Source organism: Corvus cornix, chromosome 5 (assembly GCF_000738735.6).
Source record: "Corvus cornix cornix isolate S_Up_H32 chromosome 5, ASM73873v5, whole genome shotgun sequence".
Classification (NCBI taxonomy): domain Eukaryota; kingdom Metazoa; phylum Chordata; class Aves; order Passeriformes; family Corvidae; genus Corvus; species Corvus cornix.
In genome coordinates this window covers 23540305-23558687 of record NC_046335.1, presented here as the reverse complement: position 1 = coordinate 23558687, position 18383 = coordinate 23540305, and the positions used below count along the sequence as shown (strand labels likewise).

At 51.8% G+C, this 18383-nt stretch overlaps 2 protein-coding genes across 15 annotated transcripts in view; one reads left to right on the top strand and one right to left on the bottom strand.

Annotated features, from left to right (window-relative positions):
- Window positions 1–1556: 1556 nt before the first annotated feature.
- Window positions 1557–13490, top strand: LOC104685076 (acetyl-coenzyme A synthetase 2-like, mitochondrial). Its single transcript, XM_019282907.3, has 14 exons — window positions 1557–2078; window positions 3461–3557; window positions 4739–4938; window positions 5400–5575; window positions 6391–6543; window positions 8741–8888; window positions 9320–9457; window positions 9659–9751; window positions 10150–10262; window positions 10741–10867; window positions 11544–11671; window positions 12208–12271; window positions 12609–12730; window positions 12819–13490. The coding sequence occupies exons 1-14, from the start codon at window positions 1766–1768 to the stop codon at window positions 12993–12995; spliced, it is 2049 nt and encodes a 682-aa protein (XP_019138452.2). The 5' UTR covers window positions 1557–1765; the 3' UTR covers window positions 12996–13490.
- ABCD4 (ATP binding cassette subfamily D member 4) overlaps window positions 13446–18383 on the bottom strand; it is a 16262-nt gene continuing 11324 nt past the window's right edge. For 9 of the 14 annotated variants that reach the window (XM_039553277.1, XM_039553279.1, XM_039553282.1 and 6 more), the window contains 8 exons: window positions 18160–18368; window positions 17776–17867; window positions 17534–17570; window positions 16355–16404; window positions 16036–16088; window positions 15606–15682; window positions 14338–14567; window positions 13446–14171 (listed from right to left, as the gene is read on the bottom strand). In XM_039553277.1, coding sequence (XP_039409211.1) covers window positions 14076–14171; window positions 14338–14567; window positions 15606–15682; window positions 16036–16088; window positions 16355–16404; window positions 17534–17570; window positions 17776–17867; window positions 18160–18368 — 844 coding nt within the window. In that variant the 3' untranslated portion in view covers window positions 13446–14075. Of the gene's footprint in view, window positions 14172–14337; window positions 14568–15278; window positions 15370–15605; window positions 15683–16035; window positions 16089–16354; window positions 16405–17533; window positions 17571–17775; window positions 17868–18159; window positions 18369–18383 lie in introns of those variants that run through there. The other 5 variants (XM_039553278.1, XM_039553281.1, XM_019282922.3 and 2 more) reach the window with 4 other exon arrangements.

Here is an 18383-nt window from a genome sequence, read left to right as displayed (position 1 = left end):
TTCAGCATGCAGAGCAGCCCTGGTGCTTTGGGTCATCCCAATATCACACGTGCCCTGGTGTTAGAGAGTTGCATAGATCTCCAGGCAGGCTTAGCCTCTGCCAGGAACAGGCTGCAGGGCCCCGCTGGCCTGGGGAGCTGAGGCAGCAGCCAGACACTGCAAGTGCAGGGCAGCTGGTTGAGAGAGAAGGGCACCCACAGGATTTCCAGTGAGGTGAGCTCCAATTTGAGAGCAATGGAAGCCTATTCTGGGTTACCAGATAAGGAGTTAACCTGCCCTGCTAAGAGCAACTGGGAATGGTCTGGTGGAAAAACCTAATGTCTTCCAGGGACAGGAAAAATGCTGAGGCAGAGTGGGTGTGCATAGGAAATAAAAGACTAGAGGAACAATGAGACTGCTTGGGCCTCACTTTGTGGAGGGGCTGTAAGCTCAAAGGACTGTGTTTCCCCAGAGGGACAGCACCCTTGTAGGTTCCCACCAAGCTTGGGGCAGCTTTGACCCAAAACAGGTGTGTGATCTGGGATGAACGTACCTGATGGGAAACAGCGCCTGGCTCCCACACTGGTGTCCAGCCTGTTCACTACACATACCAGCTCCATAGATCATGAGTGGTGTTGCATTCTGAAGAGCAAAGAGGAGATCTACTAACCCTGTCATCTCTACTGGGGATTCCTTAGGTGTGCCTGGATGAGAACAACCCTGCTTGCAGGGAGAGCTTTTTCTGCTCTTTTCTTGTGCCCCCTAGGAAAGGAAGGGAATTTGGGTGATGACATTAAGGAATTCCAAATTCTACCTTAAAAAAACTACCTATATAGGGCCTAAAGGAAAGGAAGGCAGACAAAAATGCTGTTTGGAGGCAGGGTGGCAGCTTAGCTCTGCTAAGGTGGGTGGTGGGAGGTCTCAGTGTGAGGAGATGGGCTGCACTGCTTCATGCCAAACCACCCCCAGCTGCTCCACCACGGCCTCATTGAGTGCTCCCAGGCCAGCTGGTGGTACAGCCAGAGTGTAGAGCTTGGGAGGAGGCAGAGAGCCCAGCCCAGCCTGCCAGAGGGGACAGCCCTGACAGCCACCCAGCAGTAAGGTGGGATGGGATGCAATATTCCCTGCAGCTGACAGCCACGTGAGAAAAACCTTACCTGTCCCACCATAGCCTAGTGCTCTGCTAGAAATAGGCCTTAGATCTGGGAAGGGGATAGTCCTATCACTCATGACTAGCATGGGGGTGACCCTAAGATTTACAGGGACCTGCCCCAAGCTGCCTTTTTGGCCAGCAGAGGACTGGGGGATACAGCAGGGCTGCTGTGGCGAGTAAGGGGATGGTGATGAATAGAGGGAGGTGAGTGGGGATGAAACAGAGGGGTCTGGGGATGCAGTGCAGCCCTGGGAGAGCAGGAGCAGGCTGTTAGAGCCTGGCCCAGGCACATGCTTAACCTGGCTCCTGTTCAAGAACGGCTGTCAGGACTCAGATAAGCATGAAGGTTATTTTCAGTCAAATATTTCTACAGCCCACCCCTTTCCCCTCCCTTAGAGTGATTGAATTTCTTTTTTCCCATAGTGCTCTGGAAGAGAGGAGGAGAGGAATAAGGCAGGGCAGAAGGGGTGCCCGGGCTCCCTGTGTGAGAGAGCTGCTTTGTGTTCAGTCAGCCCAGGACAACGCAGCACCACCTTCCACAGGGGCCTGAGTCTTGCCTGGGCCAGGTGTCTGGAGCAGCTCTGTGGGCTGCAGGCACCCATCTGCTCAGTGAGAGACAGGTATCCTGCAGTGATGGCCAGGCTGCTGGCCAAGACCTGCTGCTCCAAAGTGCTTTCTCAGGCTCCCAGATGCCCCCCTGGGTTGGTGGCTGCCAGAACCTGGAGCCATGGGCCTCTCACTGCCTACATGCCTGAAGCCGTCGCCTTCCCCAGACCCAAGGACCACCAAGATTTGTACAGGGTGTCAGTGGAGCAGAGTGACACCTTCTGGGGAGCACTAGGAAGGAGCCGGCTCACCTGGATCACCCCTTTCCACTCTGTCCAGGACTGTGACCTCTGCCAGGGCAGAGTCTCCTGGTTCCTGGGTGGGCAGCTGAATGTGACAGGTAAGGAGGGAGATGGACATGGGATCCTACCAAGTGCCTGCAGGTGTTTCTGTGTGTGTGGCTTCAGCCCTGGGAATGTAATGGAAGAGCACAGAGTTAAAGGTCTAGAGAGAGGGGGGTCCCCAGAAGGTCCAGTTGGTCCTGCAGTGACTGTAGTGTAAGGTTGTGGCTGGCCCTAAGGAAGCAACTGGGTTTCACTGGAGAGGTTGCAGCTGGATTGGTGTGTGCTGGGAGCTGCGTGGCTCTCCCTCAGCCCCTGTGGATCCCACAGCAGTGCAGTAGCTCTGTCCTGCAGGACCACAGGTAGTAACATCAAACCCTGTGCATTCAGCAGGCAGGGTTGCACTGGGTCATTCCTGCTCAGTGAAGGCAAGATGTATCTGTAGAAAGCAAAATGCAGGAGAAATGAGCCATCCTGTCACCACTGTTGTGGGAGGCTCTTCTGTGGACTGGGGCTATTGCCTTAGGGGGGACTATCAGGGGAAGACACAGGGGCTGGTGACAGTGTGTCCTGCTCACAGTGCTGTTGGTCCCAGTGTTCAAAATACGAGACAGACCTCTGAGAAAATAAAATCTTACGTAATCTATTTGAAAAAGAGAGCAAGAGTTATTTGCCTTTGGGATTTGACATCTTACTGCTTCTCCTTTTATATGTGTTTCTTTCTCTCCTGGAAAACTTCAAATGGTCAGGAGAAAAAAAGTGGTATGAAAACTGGGGCTGCTGCATCATCCCATGACTTTAGCAGGTTTAAGGAAAACAGAGAGCAGAACAAGGCTTCTGAGGAAACTGCAGCTGCCAGCAATGTGGGAAACTTTTCATGGAAGAACTACAGCCAAAGCCTCAGCTTACAATGTCCCTGGAAAGCCAGGGGCTGTGCACTCTGTATTTACCCTGGCTCTTTTCCATCTTGGACAAATGTAATCTGCAGCCTTCCAGTGCAGAGCTTCACTTTGCCCTACATTTGTTATTTAGGAGCACCGCCACTAAAAAACTGCCCTAGTTCACCCTGGAGGCAGCTGCAAGGCAGTACTGAGTGGAATGATGACTTAGTTAATGTTTGCCAGCACTCTGAGGGCACTGGGGCTGTGACCTCAAAAGGGACTTCAGGCATTTTCTGCTCTGGACTGCATGAGGTTGCAGCTAAAGGAGGAAGCTGATAGTGGGGATTGGCAGGTATTGGAGCGCTGAGGAGCGTAACAGGCTTGGGATGGTGCTTGTGATCTCCTGGCTGGTATGCACAAAGGCTACCCAAGGTGAACGCTGAGGAGAGTCACACACAGCCCTGACTTTGACCTGAAAATGGGACTGCCAGTGCTGGCTGTATGAAAAGTAAGATGTACTGAGGGTTGCTCTGTCAATGACGCTGGGTTTTCCTTTCCAGTGAATTGTCTGGACCGTCATGTCCATGTAGCCCCGGACAAAGTGGCTTTAATCTGGGAGAAGGATGAACCCGGAGAGGAGGTACGGGTGACATACAGGTCAGTAATTACCTCTCAACATATAAGAGGCACATTGTAGCATGCATGAACACTGCACAGGGCTGATCTGCTCATGTCTGTCATGTGAGGGAATGCAGCATCCCTTCACACAGATCCAGAGTGTGGTGGTTGTTGGCTTGCTTCTGCTGATCTGAAACTTCAGCCCACCTCCTGATCAAATCTTCTGGGCCCTGCAGAGTCCCTACCCAGCTGGGGAGGCAGGTATAGGCCCTTTGGGGCAGCACTGTAATGCTTACAGGTAAGACACACAGGAAAGGCATACATGTGCCTTTCCACACAGGTTCCTGTTATCTAAACTTCTGGGTAACTGGTCTGCAAGAAAGGCCAAATTCACAGCTGCAAATGTGTTGAGAAACCCCGTGCTCATCCTCATGTCAGCAGTGCTGCTGGATTTGGCTCTCCAGGGGGGCTGCCTGTCCAGCCCTGCTAGGTTAGTCTGGGGCCCCCCACCTTCCAGCTTAATTTGCCTGCTCTCTGAGTCACTGCCACAGAATTCACGTAAATCCCTCTGCACACAAAACAAGTCCCTCTGTCCTCTTTGGCTTCAGGCCTCACATGACAAATATGACCAGCCACCCCTGCCAATCCCCCTGTATTGGAGAGCCCTTCCATAAAATGACTCACTGACAGCCAAGCTGTGGTTTCTGTGAGGAACACCTCTTGGGAGAAGCCTCTTTCTGCTCACTGCTTTCCTACAGCTGTTGTTCCTGCTGGTACAAGCTCTGAAGGATTTGACCTCAGCTTTAGCAAAGCACGAGATCCTGTTTTGGGGAAAGATATCTAACTTCTCACATGTAGCCTGCAGCTGTGCAGGGTAGCGTGTCACAGCGGTTGTACAGGTTGGTAAGAAATGTGCAGGCTGTCATTGGGAAAGTCAGCTGAGGTGTTGTGGGTTTGCTGAGCTAGAGAAATTGCCAGTGGCTGTTGTTGCAGAGAAATCATTCTATGTCTTTTCCATAAATAATGGCTTATGTTAGAGGCTGTCTTCTCCATTCCTTCTCACTGATTTTTACAGCTCTCTCATGGTCTTCCAGAGTGAGGAGGGTTAGGGTGTGTAGGGATACCAGCTGTGTCCTTGTGACTCTGAAGCCCCCCATGTTCATGCACGCAGATAAGATCTGCAGGAAAGTCTCTAACTGTGTCATTGCTTCTTTGGGCAGGGAACTGCTGGAGCTGACGTGCCGCCTGGGAAACACCTTGAAACGGCAAGGGGTGAAGCAGGGTGACAGGGTGACAATCTACATGCCCCCATGCCCACTGGCAGTGGCTAGCATGCTGGCCTGTGCCCGCATTGGGGCCGTGCATGCTGTGGTGTTTGCTGGCTTCAGTGCAGAGTCTCTCGCTGACAGGATCCGAGATGGTAAGAGCCAGTGGGTAACAGTGATGTATATCCCTTGCTGAGCTTGTTGGTTCGGCAGCTGGGGGGCTCAGGGTTGTGTAGATGGCAAAGGTTTTCTGAGTAAGACTCCCTGGGCTCTCTGAGGGTATCCTGACATAATGTATTAGCCATGGAGCAGGTACTAGCAACCCGAGAAATGGCATGAGCTCACTAATTACCTTCCAGCCCATGGGATGAACTGGTTTTCTCTTTCCGCCATGGGACTGAAGGACTGGGATACAGTGTCTCCTGTAAGGGGATGCAACACAGGCAGAAATGAATGGGAAACTAAGATGCAAAGCTGCTGTTTTTGCTAAATGAAGGACATGGGTACCAAGGGCTGGGAGACAGAGAGAGAGGCAAAAGGTCATGGTAGAGCCAAACTGCTCTGTGACTGGTGGACAGGGGCAGAGTTGCTTATGTGGCTCTTCTGTCTTCTGCAGCCCAGTCAGAGACTGTGATTACGGTGAACCAGGGGCTAAGAGGTGGCAAGATTATCGAGCTAAAGAAGACAGTGGACCAGGCTGTGAAGCAGTGCCCCAGAGTGAAACGGGTTCTGGTTTCCATGAGGACCACCAACGAGGTTCCCATGACAGCCCTAGATGTGCCACTAGAGGAGGTGAGAGGCTGCCCAGCCACTTCTCCTGGGCAAAGTGCTTGCTCTGGGTGCAGGAACACTGGGTGGAGAGAGGATTTTGCCTGGCTATGGCAGTTTTGCTGGCATTGGCACAACCTGGGGACATTGTTCCACAGCAGCAGTGGCAGTCAGAGCTGCACACAAGTTCAGGATAGTCCCAGTAGCCATCAGGACTGGTGTGTCTTCCCATACTACCAGCCCTTTACTGTCAGGAGCAGGCAGTGCAAGCCAGAGCACGTAGCAAGGTGGACAGGGACCTAGAAACATACCAGACATGGGCTCCTACTTTGTGAATCCAGCCTTTGACTGCCACTGCACTGTCACACATGGGTCTGCTGGCAGACCTGGCACGTGCCTGTTATCCATAGCACAAAGGGTGGCTATGCCAGCATGGAGTGTGACTTCTGAACAGGTGAGCCGTGGCCATGCACTTCTTCTGGCTCCCTGAAGCTGCACAGCAGTCTCCCCACCTCTGCTCATTGCATCTCCAAGCAATTATTGATAGAGAGGCTTCCTGGAAGACTTCTGTGCTAGTCAGAGCAGTGGCAGCATAAAAATAGCTGCTTCTTACTCAGCAGGTCTGCTCTGGCTTGTCAGCTCAGCAAGGCAAAAGGGAGTTCAGGCTGCTGAGGAAGGTGAGCGGAGGTGCAGAGGCAGGGAGGATGTTTGTGGGGAGCAGGGTGGCACAGGTGCTCAGAGGAGAGGGAGACTCGGGAGAGAGGTGCACAAGCAGGCATGGGGACAACACAAGGGAAGGCTGTGAGACCCTGAGAGAACTGCTGTACTCTTTCCTGCAGGAGATGATGAAGGAGGATGTGTGCTGTGAGCCTGCTGTCATGGACAGTGAAAACATGTTGTTTCTTCTCTACACATCAGGCAGTACTGGCAAACCCAAGGGCTTAGTTCATTCCCAAGCTGGTTACTTGCTGTTTGCTGCTCTCACACACAAGGTAATGGATCCCAGCCACAAAGTGCTCATGAGCCGGCAGTTCATAGGCAGTGCAGAGAATAGACACGCTCCTTGTTGTATTATTAGCTCATCTTTATCCAGTGCAAAGCCTCTGGGAAGCCCTCCAAGCCCCAGCAGACCACATCTGCCTACAGATAGTGCTCCATAGCAGGGTCTCCCAAACACATACTGCTCTGAGCTACCTTCTTGTCTTTCTTCTTTCTTTCATTGTCCTATACTAAACAGAACCATTGGATAGGATGCTCAGCCTTGCAAGAGTAATTTTATATTACTGGGTTAGGAGGACGAAGCCAATTTGTTCCTAGAAATTGTGGCTTGCTTTTCCTAAGTGTAACTACCTCAACTCAGATGGGAGATCAAAGGCAGTGCTCCTGGGAGGAGCACATTTGACAACAACTGTAAAAGCTGGTGAGTGCCCTCATGACAAAGGGTCTATATCTGAAGAGTGTGGGTCATCTTTGGGAAGATGAAAGTCTTTAACCACAACACATGCCCAAAGCAAACTTAGAACTAGATAAAAGGGCACTGAGCCCAGCACAGAGATGCATTTGGCTGCAGGAGTGGTTGCAAGGAGCATTTTAGTGACATAATATGAGGTCCCATGTAAGAGGGAGTTCTTACCTGAACAGTCCCTTAGCTTTGGATCTGGCTCTTCCTGAGCGTGACTGCAGTTCCAGTAGCGCCTCAGACCACACACCCTGTGACAAAGCAAGCTCAGGGCTGGCTGGGACTTCTCTGTCAGCTGGGAGTGCTGAAGGCCATTCCTCCTGGGGTGTGTGCCAGAGGTGTGGAAGCCCTTGGCTTTCCTGTGAGCTAAGCTGTGCCCAGAGTGATAGGTGACCCTCTCAAGACCATCAGAGCAGGTTTGCAAGAGCCAGGGCTATCATTCCAGAATAGCAATGCAGGGGGTGAGCAGCATGTGGCCATGTTAGCTCCCAGGAGCACTGCAAACCTGGACACAGGGCTGACAGGTTCAGATCCCTCAGCTGGATGGGGCAGACTGCTGCTACCATAACTCACTGCTCCACTAAAAAGAGACAGAGGAACCAGGAGAAGCTTCCATTATGGCACCTCGGAACACTTGAGGCCCCAGAGCCCCAGATGGAAGTCAGCAAGAAGTGAGAGGGTCTGAAATCACAGAAATCACAGGAGACAGCAAGAAGTGATAGGCTAGTGGGAGAGTGGCCCCTAGGAAGCTTTCCTGGCACTGAGTAAATGAAATGAAGAAGAAGAGTGCTTTAGGAAGCTGTGTTGCTGCCAATATGACAGCACTCAGCTCTGCCCTGCACAGGGCAGTCATCATTCCTTCATGTTCCAGCCTTGCAGCCAAGGGTCTCACAAGGAATAAATGGGGCAGTGGGAAGAAGAGCTTGTTTTGCTTTTTGCCTGCAGGCACAGCACTGCACTCACCCAGCTGAGATGGACAGGTTCCAACTCTTGTGGGCAGGCTGGGGTTGTTCTGGGCCAAAGCATCACATGGTCCCTCTGCTTGCTGTGTCACTGCTCCTGTGCTGGGCTCCTTGCTGAGCTCAGGGGTTTTTGAGTGTTTACTGTCCGTCTGGAGTCCAGCAGTGCCTACAGGAGGCTCATGGAGTCCTCTACCACTTTGCCCTTGCCTACAACTCCTCTCCTTCCACATGGTCATGTAAGTACAGAGGCACCTTCCTTACCCAGAAGGTTCTGTTTTGATGCTACAGAATACTTGGATCAGCCTTGTCTAGCTAGATACCAGCAAAAGGAACACAGGGTGGCTATCCTAGCATGGAGCATGACTTCTGAACAGGTGAACCCCTGCCATGCATTTCTTCTGGCTCCCTGAAGCTGCACAGCAGTCTCCCCACCTCTGCTCATCGCATCTCCAAGCAATTATTAATAGAGAGGCTGTATCTCTCCCTACTGGAAAAGAGCAAATTTGGCTGTGGGGGGTTTTTCTTAAGTGTCTGTCTCCTGCACTTTCACAGTTTTGTTTTGTTAACTTCAATTTTATTTAATTAATTTATTTTTCTGGTTTTTTTAAAAGCTCTTTGAAAGAAGAAGGTGGTCCTGCAGGGGTGGTAGGAAGACAGAAGAACACAATCATGTTAGGGCTGACAGAGAGTACACTGCTCCCTGTTGTGCCCCTTGCCAGGGGTGCAGGCCCAGGTGAAACCCCTCAATGCCTTTCTTCTCTTGTTCAGTACGTGTTTGACTACCAGGACAGGGACATCTTTGGCTGTGTGGCAGACATTGGCTGGATCACGGGACACACCTATGTGGTCTACGGCCCCCTCTGCAATGGTGGTACCACAGTCCTTTTTGAGAGCACTCCCGTCTATCCTAACCCTGGTGAGTGAGGTGACTCAGGGGAGCTGGGACATTCCACAGTACCCTGAGATCCACAGCAGGCAGGGAGCTGGCAGCCTGATGCCAGGACATGAGCAGCAAAGGCTCTGTTGCCTCAGCAGCAGACTGTGGTCTGTGCCCAGCAGAGAGCTGCAAGGGGAAGAGTCTTGTCCTCTGCAAAAGACACCACTGCTGCTTCTCCAGGGGTGGAGCTGTTACTCCCTCTCCCTCCCTGCAGAGGGAACGGTAGCAGAGCTATGTGATGTGAAGAAAAAGGGGCTGCTGCTGCTCCAGAACTGCTTCTGTCCAGCCCACCATGGGATTAACTTGGCTGAGGATCCTGGCACTGCTCGGAGAGCCTTTGCTCTCACCTCTTCTTTCTTTGCCTTGGTGCTGGGCTGTGTGGATGCTTACTGGCCCTGTTTCCATTCCAGGCCGCTACTGGGAAACAGTAGAGAGGTTAAGAATTAACCAGTTCTACGGGGCACCCACTGCCATCCGCCTGCTCCTGAGATACGGCGATGAATGGGTGAAGAAGTATGACCGCTCTTCTCTTAAAGTGCTTGGCTCAGGTAAGTGCAGCAGCACGGGCTGGAGCAGCAAATCCTTGGGCATCACACTGTGCCTCTTCCCACAAATGCCAAGAGCAGCAGCACACAAGACCCTAAAATCAAGAGACTGCACTATTTGGGGATGGCTCCACAAGCAGGACCTGGGAAGCTCTGTCCTAAACCTGGTCTTTCAGCTCTGCCCCCTTGTCTTTCTCCTTGCAGTGGGGGAACCCATCAACAAGGAGGCATGGGAATGGTACTTCCGTGTGGTCGGCGAGACACGATGTCCAGTAGTGGACACTTGGTGGCAAACTGGTGAGATGCATATGATTCCTTGTTCCAGCTTCTGCTCTCCCAGGCTTTAGGAGTGACCTGCTGCTTTGCTGGCCAAGCGATAATGGTTGCTGCTGACAGTCTTGTATGAGCAAGGCAGTTAGGGCCCATGCGCACCCAAATGTAAGAGAAAAATGGCCTTTAAAGCTAACCCAGGGGACAAATATGGGAATTTGTGGGTACATCTCAGCAGACCCCTGCTGAACTAAATGAGGACAATCATCCTTCTGCAAAGTTCCTTCCCCAGCTCTCTGGCAAAGCCAGCCCCAGCCTGTTGAGTGTGCAGTAAGGGACAAGGCAAAGGCTGTTGGCCAAGAAGTGCTACTTGGCGTTCTTCTTGTCTCTGACTTTGATGAGCATTGCAGTTTCTTTTCTTTCAGAAACAGGAGGCATCTGTATCTCACCCCGTCCTTCTAATCCTGGAGCTGAAATCCTTCCAGGCATGGCTATGAGACCTTTCTTTGGGATCAGCCCCTCCCTCTTGGACGACAAGGTACATCTATAACCAGCAGTACAGGCCCTGGCTCAGCCCCCTCTCCGCCAGGTGCTTGCAGTACGTACTTGCTGATGGGAGTGGAGATCTGTAAGCATGTCTCTCCTGCTCATCTCTGCTAGACAGCAACCTTCCTTACTGGAAAGGGACAAACGGGGTCTTCCAACTAGTGCAGAAGTTGAGCTGTTTTCTAGCTTTCCCAGTCCTGGTAAGAGAGGCTGTGTTTGGGCTCCCTGGCACATCTTTCCAAGGTGAGGTAGCTGGGCAGTCTCCCTGGAGGGGCCTGGCATCCCACTATGGGAGGCAGTTTGTTGCAGACATATGCTGGGAGAGACTAAGCCTGTCTTGTTGAAGTGAGGAGCACAGGACCCTCCTCACTGCCCTCCCTGACATTTCCATCACAGGGTTGTTAAACGGGCAGTAGCTAAACATCCCAAGTACCTTCAGCCATGGTTACTAAAAGGTAACTATTTTACAGGGAAATGTCCTTCTGGAAAATGGTGTCTCTGGAGCTCTTTGCATCTCACAAGCCTGGCCAGGCATGGCACGAACCATTTACAATGACCACAAGAGATTTCTGGAAACTTACCTGACTCCTTATCCAGGTAAGGAAAACATGTGGCAGGACACTTGCGCACATTTGGTTGGCTATGGTTGGGTCTACTTGCTGGCTTTCTGTATGGAGGCAGGATCCAGGAGAGCTGGTACTGCTGCTTTGTTCTTCCAGAGACCCTCCACAGTACTGAGGCTTTTCATCTCCCCAGGCCTGATATCACAGGACTGCCCCTCACCAAGCTTACCAACTGGATCACACATTGTTTTAAGGCAGTGGATGTGTCCTTCCGCCCCGAGTCCCCTTGAGCACAGACAGACCTCTTGCTGCATCTCTTGCAAACTCTGTCAGCCTCTGTGACTCACCCAGAGGCACTAAGCAAGCCCAAGAGTGTGTGTGTCTTGATGTGAAGCAAAGAGGAGAAGCAGCAACACCACAGGCACCCACACTGGAGCAAAGTGCTCCCAGCACGTGGTGATGAGAGAGGCAGGGCATTAGCCAGTACACTGCAGAATGAGGGCAGGAGCCTGATGATAGAGCTGGTACCAACAGAGGCAGAAGACTAACAAGGAAGGTAGGCACCTTTACCCTGAGCAGTTGAGGAAGAAGCAGAATACATGGGACCTGCAGCCAAAAGAGAGGAGGAGAGGAAAGGTGAGAGCATGGCTGCTGAGCAGCTCACATGCTCCCTGCAACAAGTGACTATGGTATGGTTCTGGCCACTGCAGGGTTTTTCTTCACTGGGGATGGTGTGTATCGTACCAGTGAAGGCTACTACCAGATAACAGGACGGCTGGATGACATCATTAACATCAGTGGACACCGGCTGGGCACTGCAGAGGTGGAGGATGTTGTGGTAAGAGGTGTGGGTGGGAGGTAAAACCATCCAAGGATACAGCAAAGGTGCACTGGTGTGTTCATAAGGCCTCTTTGAAAAACCCAGACAGAACTATGTTGCTGCTGTGGCAGCAGGGAACAGTCATACAAAGTCTCGCCTGTGGAAACAGCTTTCCAGCCTTTTCTCTCCCATTCTGGCTCTTTGCAGCAAGGGAGGGACAAAGACTGATAGTGTTGATTGTGTAAGTGCATGAATCCCAAAGCAGCAATCAGACATGTTAAAGAGGAGCATCTGTGGGACCTGGTGGAGCAACCCGGAGGCACAGAACAAGGTCTACAAGGTGCAAGCCTAAAGCAGTCAGGGGCAGGGGGAAAATACTAGTGTTTGCAGACCTACTGAGGCAGGAAGCAAAAAGGGCAGAGGCCACCTGAGGCCCTTCCTTGTGTCTGTGCATTATTGCAGGCTGCAGCAGCCAAGTGAGGTCAGGGCAGCTCCCAGGTGGCAGCCAGCCTGCCAAAAGCACTCAGTCAAACCCCTGCCCTGTTCTCTTCCAGAATCACCATGTGGCAGTGGCAGAGTCTGCCGTCATTGGCTACCCACATGAGATCAAGGGAGAAGGTAAGATGCTTTCTTTCATGCCCCAAAACATCTCTTCTGGGGCTATGGCACTGCAGTGGGAAGTGGCACTGGTAGCAATGCTGTGTCCACACCATAGAGTGTGTTAGCAGGGATCTCAGCGCAGCCATCACAACCTGCACCTGCACTACAGACCAGCTAGGCTTTGCATAAGGTGGCAGCAGCAGTGCTTTTGTGTGGCCAAAAGCACTCACAGTTCTGGCTACAGAGCATCCCCTGAGGCTACCAGCAAAGAGGGACTCTCCTGGCACTAGATCCAGGCAGGGTCTTAGGGGCATGGTATGCACAGTGCTCAGTAACCTGGTGGTCCTTCTATCAGGAGCCTACGTGTTTGTTGTGCTGAAGAAGGACAGTGGCTACACACAGGAGTCTCTTGCTGCCGAGCTACAGGAGCTCATCTCAAAGAAGATTGCTAAGTACGCAGCTCCAGATTATGTTCAGGTAACACAAGCAAACTGGTCCAACACTCCCACTGGCAGACTGGCCAAGCCCTTTCCCTCAGCCTTGACTCTGCTCCTCCCCATCACAGGTCACACACCGGCTGCCCAAGACACGCTCGGGTAAGATTATGCGTCGGGTGCTGCGGAAAATTGTGGAGGACAAGGCCAGTGAGCTTGGGGACCTAACTACCCTGGACGACCATGAGGTTGTGCAGCAGATCATAGAGGGACACAAGCACCTTGTGGAGCAGCAGAAGAGCCACTAGCTTGGTTCTGCCAGCAGCCACCTCCCCTTCCTTCACTGCAAAACCAGAGAAACATCCAAAAAAGCCACTAAGCAAGCAGTGGCCAGTAAGTGCTCGGATCACACCTCCACTGCAATCTTGGACTTACCTCTCCACAACACAGAGACCCTCAAAACCTGTCTCCACACACCTATGTAGACAGCGGAGAGAACATGACGCATCATAGGCAGAAGAGTAAGGGGAGACAAGCTGTTTCCTCCCATGAAAGCAGAGGGCAAAAAGCCCTCCTTGAGGCTCCTTGTGCCTTGCAGTAGCTGCAGAGGTAGCAGCAGGCAGGATCTCCAGCCCTGGACAGGGATACTACTCCTACCTCTGCTCTGCTTTTCAGCAATAGTCTCGTCCAGGACCATTGCCAATATACAAACATCTCCTCCAAAGCAAACCCCAGAAAGAAAACACGCAGCAGTCTGGTTAACAAATATTGACTCTTCTCCATAAAAACAGTTTGAAAACAGACCCCGGATTTTAATACAAAAATGTTCCTTTCACCTGTAGCCATGTGTTACAAGGAGAGCAGAGACATGCCCCTTCTCTGTGCCAGCATTCTCCCCTTGTCTCCCGCTGGGGAACACAATTCTTGACAGAGCCACAAGGTACATAAATCTGTTCTTTGATACACAGCTCTGCTGTGTATCAAAGACAGAGCTCCTAGCAAGGCACAGAGGGCAGAAAAGAAGGCTGCATTCTAGCCTCACACCACTGCACCCTGGACTAAGTGGAGGTTTCTCTGGCCATTGTTTCTACAAGACCCATGAGGCAGGATCTTCTCTCAGGGCCTAGCAGCTCATCTCCTTTCTCCCATGAGAGCCAGGGAGGCAGGAGGAGGCTGGGAGAAGGATGACACAGTTGTGTCTACTCTTGGCAGAACTCCACACCATGAGTTCAGACATGCTCTGTGTCCATCAGCAAAATCCAGAACTGGTCTTGCACTGTTTGAATCCCTCACTGACACAGCTGCTGGCTTGGCAGCTCCATGTCTGCTGTTGAGAGCTATCCCACACGTGTGCAGGTTCTGTGGCTGGCCAGACAAAGGCACGTTTTTCAGTGTCCTTCCCCAGAAGGCAGACGCTTCATCTTCTCACATCGAGTGAGCTCCCATCTTCCCTCCCCATGAAGTTTCAAAATCCAGCTGTGGAACTGCAATTCAATAACACAACATTGACGGATATCTCTAGAAGGGCATGGTCCACCCACAGTGAGGTCCTCCAGCCTTAGTCACTCCCCTCTGCTCACCAGAGACCCTCTCTACCTCCTCTATCTTGCCACCACGAGGGAGGCATGGAGCGCTGCCTCCCTGTCTCACCTTTTCCAGGCTGGGTCTGTGTCCCACGCTGATCAGTGTCATGCCCAGCTGAAGGCACAGACGGTACAGCTCATGCTCCACCTCTTCTGTCAAGGCGCTGGTGGCTTCATCTAGCACTGAAAGAAAAGTCATAAGCCCCACAAATCCTCTCCCAACCAGACATCTCCTGTAGGCAAGAGCAGCATCTCCCAAGAACATTTCACATATTAACTGGAGTTCACCAAGAGCATCTGCAGAAGGCAAATGAGAAACGTAAGGACTCTGGTATTCCTCTGGCACAGCTGGTGTCAGTCAACTAGGAAAGTTGTCCTTCCCCTCAAGTGCTTGAATCCATCCAAACCACACCATTCACCTCATTCCTCTCCCTCAACAGCTGCCAGCCACTGCCTCATCCCCATCATGGTGAAAGCCAAGACGTGACCTTCTCCAGGCAGACCATGTGCCAGAGTGCCAGGCTGAACAGCAGCCAGCGCACTCTTCCAGTACAGATCCTACATAGAGCATGTAGGATGGCCTGTGGCACCTTCCTGCCCATTAGGGGTAAATACTACAGACCTGAAGCAAATAAATTCAAATAATCTCTACAGCTTTTAGTTTGCAATCCACAGGTTCCTTCTGCCCAGACAGCACTGAGCCGTGCTACAGGCTTCAGGGAAAAGAGAGGTACTTACATGTACTAACTTGCTACCGACACGGGCTCTGTTTACGCACATCCAACCTGGCCCTCATGACAAGTACTCAGCCCAAGCCCCCAGCAGAGACTAAGGAATTGGCCCCATTAGCTAATCACAGATGCTTCTGTGGCCTCTCAGGACTGTTTCTCCCACTGCTCCTTGTCTTCTTTTGCCACATCAGGGCCAAACTTTTCATACTGCCTCACAACCCTACAGATGTTCACGAGCTTCAGATATGACAGCTGCTGCCACACTCCTCAACACATGCACTTCTTTACACAGCAACTGGAGAGCAGGATGACAAAGTTCTTCTTCTGGTGCCATTGGATGTGGACCATGAACATTAATCACTAGTCCCCTAAAAAGAAAATGTCTTAGATACGGCCTCTTGATGTACCACCCTCCACAGAGATAATGAAAGGTTTTCACATTTCACAAATGAATCCTCTATGTGCTATGCTGATAAAATAATGGCCAAGACAAAGCATGTTCCTAGCACAAAAGGGATTTCACTGTCTCTGTACCAGCTTCTCTATATATCAAAAGCCTTGCCTTTTTTTCCCCCCCTCTTTTCTTTTGTAGTCAGTCACTCACCTGCATATTTTGGCTGGAGGTAGAAGAGTCGTGCAAATGAGAGCCTCTGCATCTCCCCCGGGGACAGGATGTCATACCTGCAGCAGGGTCGAGATTCAACACCTCCCTCAAGAAACAGAGCTCGTTTGCTGAAAATCTTATGGCTTCTGATATCAGAGACCAGCAAATAACTGTCCCTGTGTGTCCCTTGTGCCCCCCTCCATGCTGGGACTGGCTCTGCACCCCTGTACACAGTCAGCTGCCTGCAGAACACCACAGCTGGTGATTGTTGGCATAGATGCTTGGGGCATGAAGGCTTTGCTCCTGTACAGTGTCCACATCTCACAGGACACAGATTGACACAGATACATCCAGCAGCAATATGCATCTGCTTAGAAGTGCTCCCCACTCAGAAATCACCCAAATTCACACAGACAGTGAGATCCCTTACCAGTTCCAGTCCACCTGCTCATCCAGTCCTCCAGCCCTTGCCAGCAAATCAGTCTAGGGAGAGCACAGCAGATTTTTGAACACAGTCCCCAACCCTGTCAGCCTATGGCCCTGAGCATAACTACCTCCTTCTTGCCAGTATCCCTTTCCCCACTTTCATCTCTCCTCCTCTGTCTGTCCCATAGACAGTTGTGTCCCAGGTACAGACAACGTCCCCACATAAGTTCAGCACAGTCACGCTGCACTGCCACAAAAAATCATCCCTTCTTCCCTCATTGGTGGTACCAGGAAAGAAGGCAGCAGTGCTACCAGTGACTCACCAGCCCAGCCAGCTCCAGGAATTGCACAATCCTCTCATCATCTGCAGACCCTAGGGAGAAAGCCATACAGCAGAAGCAGAAGCAATGTGTGCTGAGGCCACTGCTGCATGGAGGAGTTGGTGGGACAGGAGGGAAGAACTGGAGGATCTCCTGAGGTGCAATGTAGGTGACCTGACCACTTAGTTATACTGGACCCTGGGCTTTGGCACAAATAGCCCCAAAACCTGACCTTCCTTAAAAATGTTAATCATGCCTGTGAGCATCATGCCAGGAGGTAGCTGGGCTCCACAGATACACCTGAGATTTGCCTCAGTCCACGGCCACAGCCAGAACACAAGGATCCAGGCTCCAACTGCCAAGGCCCTGCCCAACAGTTGCTCTCTTAGAGCTGAGACTGCACACTGCAAGTGGTGGAGCCATGGGAATGGGGTTCAGGTAACAGTTGGCAAAAGGACCCTATGTGGGAAGAGAAAAACCTCAGGGTGAGTCAGCTGTGGAGCAGAACATACGCTTGAGCTGGTACAGTCAGCATCTATGGAAGTTGAGTAGAAGGGCTGTGCATCTGCCATGGACCTCTCTGAAGCTGCTGGAGAGCCACAACAGTGGATGATGGCTGTAGTTACTCTCAGCAAGACTGTGACTCCCAAGCATTTGAAAGCAGCAGGTAACACTGCTGAACATCTCCAAGCTACAGCAGACCACATGTGGTCTGGCTTTGAAAGAGTGTAGGGGAGAAAAAAGGATCCACATACTCTGACCACGACAGTGTGTGAAGCCCTGGGGCATCATTTTGAACGAGTGGAACGGTAAAAGATGGAGGTGGATTAAAAATGAGATGAAGGCAAACATGGCTTGCTGAAAGTCAGGCTGTACCAAACAAATCAGATGTATCCCAACAGCAACATACATCATGTCCAGCACAGCAGGAAGAGCACGGCCAGCTTGTCCTCATTGTACTAAGAGAGCAACTTCTTATCAAGTAAGTACGCTCCCTCACAAAAGGGAGGGGACACGGAGTTGACCTTAGCACACACTAATCTTCTAGGGAACACCAGAGCAACAAAAGCAAAATGGATGAGTGTTCCTGATGGGACATGGCAGGGGAGAAGCTGCACTGGGTACAGGACAGTGAGCCAATACCACAGCATTGGTTAATTGCTCTAATGGATTTTCACAAACCTGAGAGTGGATAGATCTCCTTCAGGGGATAGATTACCTGTTTAAGAGAGCAAAAGAAACCATGTCAGAGGAAGCTGGACACTGTCCATCAGAGACGCAAAAGCACAAACTCAGGCACAAGGGAAGGAGCAGCCACAGCCATTCTCCCTCTTGCAGGTCTGTCTGCACCCCATGGGTTTGCAGGGCATGACCACAGCTTGGAGCAGAACTGAGGTCAGAGCAGAGCCAGACCCTGGGCTCACCTGCTCACGCAGGCTTCCATCCGTGAAGAAGGGCCGCTGTGGTAGGAACACCACTCCCCGGGGGCCAAAGCAGGTCAGCATCCTGATGCTCCCTGCACAGAGACACTCATCACACCTGCAGTACCATGCAGCAACTTCCCATTGCCCTGTGTAGTCCTGTCCCATGAAGCAGCCAACAAGACCCCACAAAGTGTGTTTGCAACACAGAGCAAAGCAGTGAGAGCCAAAGACTGTGACAGAGATGGGTGGCTCAAATCAGGGGATCAGTGACACATTCACCATCACATGGTGGCACTGGCCTCACAAACTGCCACACTGCCACCTTCCAAACTTGGGGTAGCCTTGGGTGAGAAAGAGAAGGCTGAGGCAAGTAGCAGTCCTTACCCTGTGTGCTCTCCCAGAGTCCTCCGAGGACCCTCAGGAGAGATGTCTTCCCTGTACCAGTGTTTCCCACAATCATCACACTGTTTCCTTGTGAGATCCTGAGGCTCAAGTCCTTGATGAGCAGCTTGCCAGATGAGGGTACTGAGAGTGTCACTCGCTCCAGAAGGAAAGCTGTGTCCCTTGGCGCTGGGTCCTCCCCAGAATGGCTGCTGGGCCACCACCAA

What these genes read in the sequence shown, in the direction of transcription:
- LOC104685076 (XM_019282907.3), top strand. Translation starts at nt 1,766, where the DNA reads ATGGCCAGGCTGCTGGCCAAGACCTGCTGCTCCAAAGTGCTTTCTCAG. An exon ending in TGGGCAGCTGAATGTGACAG is followed by an intron (nt 2,079 to 3,460) that starts GTAAGGAGGGAG and finishes TTTCCTTTCCAG; the next exon opens with TGAATTGTCTGGACCGTCAT. An exon ending in TTACCTGACTCCTTATCCAG is followed by an intron (nt 10,868 to 11,543) that starts GTAAGGAAAACA and finishes TGGCCACTGCAG; the next exon opens with GGTTTTTCTTCACTGGGGAT.